Source organism: Sinocyclocheilus rhinocerous, unplaced genomic scaffold, assembly GCF_001515625.1.
Source record: "Sinocyclocheilus rhinocerous isolate Xijiao unplaced genomic scaffold, SAMN03320098_v1.1 scaffold958, whole genome shotgun sequence".
NCBI lineage: Eukaryota > Metazoa > Chordata > Actinopteri > Cypriniformes > Cyprinidae > Sinocyclocheilus > Sinocyclocheilus rhinocerous.
The window spans coordinates 450,446-454,584 of record NW_015650342.1 but is presented as its reverse complement, the minus strand read 5'-3'; the positions used below and the strand labels follow the sequence as shown (position 1 = coordinate 454,584).

Below are 4,139 nucleotides of genomic sequence, written 5' to 3'. Positions count from 1 at the left end.
CTTTAAAGTTGTCCAAATTAAGTTCTTAGCAATGCATATTACTAATAAAAAATTAAGTTTTGATATATTTATGGTAATAAAAATTTACAAAATATCTTTATGGATCATGATCTTTACTTAATATCCTAATGATTTTTGGCATAAAAGAAAAATGGATAATTTTGACCCATACAATGTATTTTTGGCTATTGCTACAAATATACCCCAGCGACTTAAGACTGGTTTTGTGCTGCAGGGTCACATTTGATTGATTTATTTCCCATATTGCACTGACTGCTCTAAAATATGAAACCCCAATGTTTCAGGAGTTTAGGACACAGAATAGGACACATGCTTGTTTTTGTTCTTATTTGGGTTGATGTATATGCTTTATTTTTTAAGATTAACTGATTTTTGCCAGAGCATTGTTAGATGCAAGTGTTTCCTGTCACAGCTATGCAAAGATTTGATTTCAAAAACAGTATCATAGCTATTAAACTATATCTTGTTATGATTTTAAATCTGTATTTAACCTTAGAACAATCTCAAAGTAAAAAGCGATGCTAAAGTCTGATTTTGTGGTGGCTGTGGTTTAATATTAAATTATTATAATCTTAATTCAAGTGATGAAGGATTCTGAAAGTCTGTCAGTAATCAGTGTTGAGTGCTACTGTATGGTTAACCCTGCCTGCTTTACATGTCTGAAAATGATTAACAGTTTAAAACATTCATTAGAAATGTATAAAAGTTATCAAAAAGTAATCAAATGTAATCAGTTACATTACTTTAATAAAGTAACTGAAATAGTTACACTACTTATTACATTTTAGATAGGGTAACTTGTAATCTGTAACCTATTACATTTATAAGTAACCTTCCCAACACTGCACTTTACATACACGTCACAGGTCGTGTCCCACCACTGCCACTGCTCTTAATCTATTATGTTGGTGATAGTGTAGGGGGTCATGTCATTATCACCTGATGCTGCGGTAGGCCTGTTGGACGCAGGGGAATCTCATCTTGGCTGTTCTGTTTGCGCAGACACTCAAAATGGAAAGCGGGTTTGTGAGAGGCTGTATGGAAGAATGCACATACATCAATAGATGCATATTTATAATAATGGAGGAATGTACAATAAACTATAGCTGTTGTCAGAAATCTTAGCCCTGAAGGCTGAACTGGAACAAAATTCACAGACAATTAGTTTTTTTTCTGGCGTCACTGTTGCCTTTTTCTTTTAGAAACTGTAAAGTTCTTTTAGAACTGTAAATGCAAATGTGGATGGAATACTCTTATAGGAGCCATATCTAGATTCTTGTGCACTAACAGAAATATGAACTTGAAGAGATGAAGTTTTATTTATTCTGTATTTCAAAACATTCCGATTTAAGTATAGAAGGAAATTTTATTAGTATATAAGGACTCCTCCGCTAACCTCAAGGGGCTAAAGAAAGTTCTTAAAGAAGTAGGGATGCACCGATACCGATACTGGTATTGGTTATCAAATATTATTAAAATTATGAATTATCTTCATCAGTTTGACAGCACATGTGCTGCAAATACTCAAAACACAACCAGAAACACGCTGCAAATGCTCACAACACAAACAAATACAGAAACGCTCAAGTAACACAGACCACAACAAAATTACCCCAACAAAATGAAAATTAAGCATCTTTTGGCGTATTGATTACCATTTGTATGACCACAGTTGTACAAATACCATGGTTAAACTATGGTTAGTGTAGTAAATCCATGGTTAATTTGTGCAGGTTACCATGGTTTAACTATAGCAACCATTTTCATTTTTTTTTTTTTTTTTTAATTTTTTATATCATAAATGTATTTATTAATTAATTAATTTTAATAGTAAAACCATAGTCAATGGTTAGTTTTTGTACGGAAAGTTGTAAAAGTTAGCCAGCTTACATAACCTTTCACAGTTACAATAATTGTGTATTTCATCAGCTTATTTAGGCTAATAATATCACAAAAAAAAGAAAGCTTAGGAATTGTATGATCAGGATGTTAAAATAAACAAAAATCTCACCTTTCAGAGCAAACATTGATAAATATGTCCCAGCCATGTTCATCACTTTGCAGTTCCCATGAACATTTCCGATGTGGCCACCGTAATATTGGTAGAAAATATATTTCTCGAACACTGACATTAATGCTTTGAATATTTGGAAGTGAAGGACCCGTACCATAATAGATCAATGTAACTATATATCCATTTATGATTACAGCTTGTTGAGGAACCATTCAGTCTGATGCTTATTCCCAGAGGCGGACAAAGTACACAACTCCATTACTTGAGTGAAAGTACAGATACTGCTGGCCAAATATTACTCCATTACAAGTAAAAGTTGTAAAGACAAAATGCTGGGAAATCTTTTCATGTAGCCCTACAGGAGTGATTACTGATAAACTGTCTGAAAAAAAGAAAGAAAATAATCACCCACTGACTTTCAAAGCTGCTACGTAGTAACGACTTTCTACTTCGAGGACCTTGATAGAAATATAGTGGAGTGAAAAGTACAATATTTGTCTTTCAAATGTAGTGAAGTTAAAGTCATAAGTTTCCAGAAAAAATAATACTCAAGTAAAGTACAGATACTCAAAAAGTGTACTTAAGTACAATACTCAAGTAAATGTACTTAGTTACTGTCCACCTCTGCTTATTCCCACAGTAATGCTAGTTCTCACTTTTCTGTTAGTTTCAGTGTGACACTGTAAAAAGTTCATGATTATTTTCTAATATCTCACATTGAGCTGTGGACAGCAGGAGTCGTTTTGAGGACCTCTGGGGCTGCTGGGATATGAGCTGCTCACCATCATCACAGACACATTCACACGCATCCTGCTGTCCAGCTGGAGCACCATCACTCAAAGTGTCCTGAAAGTATGACCTTCAAGAGGAACCAAGAGAAAATGAAGATAACGGCTACTGTTGATATACACTTTCTGAAAAGCGTTTTCTAGCAATACCTGTCTGTAGCCAGCATGACATCATCCTCATTAAACTCGTCTCCGCTGTAATACTCCCCAGAGTTCCTGTCATCATCACTGATGTCACCAAGGGTGGAGTTTTCCACATGGATGATGGGATATCCAACAGCACTGGTGCTCGGCCTGCAAGCCACAGCAAAATCAAATCATTATTTACCGTCAATATTCTTGCACTTTAACAGAGCTATTGAGCTTGATGCTTGTTGCTAATGCATTTTAGAGATGTAATTCTGATGAACGAGGACGTGCAAATTGAGTGATATTCTGTTGAAAAACAAACATTTCAAAATAGAATTCAATAGTTGTAATGTCATGTGATTAAGTTCATTATTTTAGTCTTCATGTTAATTACATTGTGTGCTTTGTTTTGTTTTTGTTTTTTTGTTAAGACTGCAATAGATTCCGCTGTTGGGAGTGTGTTCCACACCAAGGAACAGTGAGTGATGTTTGTTTAAACATGACAATGTTCCACAGTCTGAAGAGGCTTTATCAGGCAGAAGGTGAGAGGCAGAAAAGAATGAAGCATGAATCTGCATGACATGCAGTTTTTGAGATGATTGTTCTTAACTCTGGTACTCTTTGGTCACTTTTGAACGAAACACTTTTGAATTTTTTTGTGTACAATCTACAAATCTGACACAATGCAGAAAAAAAAAGTACACAGCAATGACAGGGTGAAACTAAAACATCAAGAGTGCAAAACAAACACATCCATTCACACACACATACGTACACACACACCTATGAACTGGTGTGACTGTAACACAGTAAATATGTCAAATAAAAGCAATAATTCAACTACAATGCAGTAACAAAAGTGGACAGCAAGGAAGGGGTTACACTCTAAAACATCAAGAGTGCAAAACAGACACACTCACTCAAACACAAACTCACTTACATAAACTCAAAGACACATACACAAACATACACAATTATACACACTCAAATGAATTGGTATGGCTATAACCATGCAGCCAAAACGAGTCAGAAAACTGAAATAAGAGGTTGAAATTCAGACCCAGAAGGATTAAGCTCTGATAAAACATTTCTGTTCATTTTTTTTTACATTTTTATAGAATTTTAATGTTTTGTGTAACAAAATGTTTTCTCTGTGTTCAGGTTTGACTGTAGTAATACTAATTCAA

The 4,139-nt window shown here is 34.5% G+C and overlaps 1 protein-coding gene across 1 annotated transcript in view; it reads right to left on the bottom strand.

The window, feature by feature from the left end:
- Positions 1–4,139, bottom strand: part of LOC107711792 (voltage-dependent L-type calcium channel subunit alpha-1D-like) — a 112,774-nt gene that overhangs the window by 9,655 nt on the left and 98,980 nt on the right. Inside the window, exons 42-44 of the mRNA XM_016516842.1 lie at positions 2,974–3,117; positions 2,752–2,894; positions 961–1,055 (exon numbers count right to left, since the gene is read on the bottom strand). Of these exons, the coding sequence (XP_016372328.1) occupies positions 961–1,055; positions 2,752–2,894; positions 2,974–3,117 (382 nt within the window). The remainder of the gene's footprint in view (positions 1–960; positions 1,056–2,751; positions 2,895–2,973; positions 3,118–4,139) is intronic.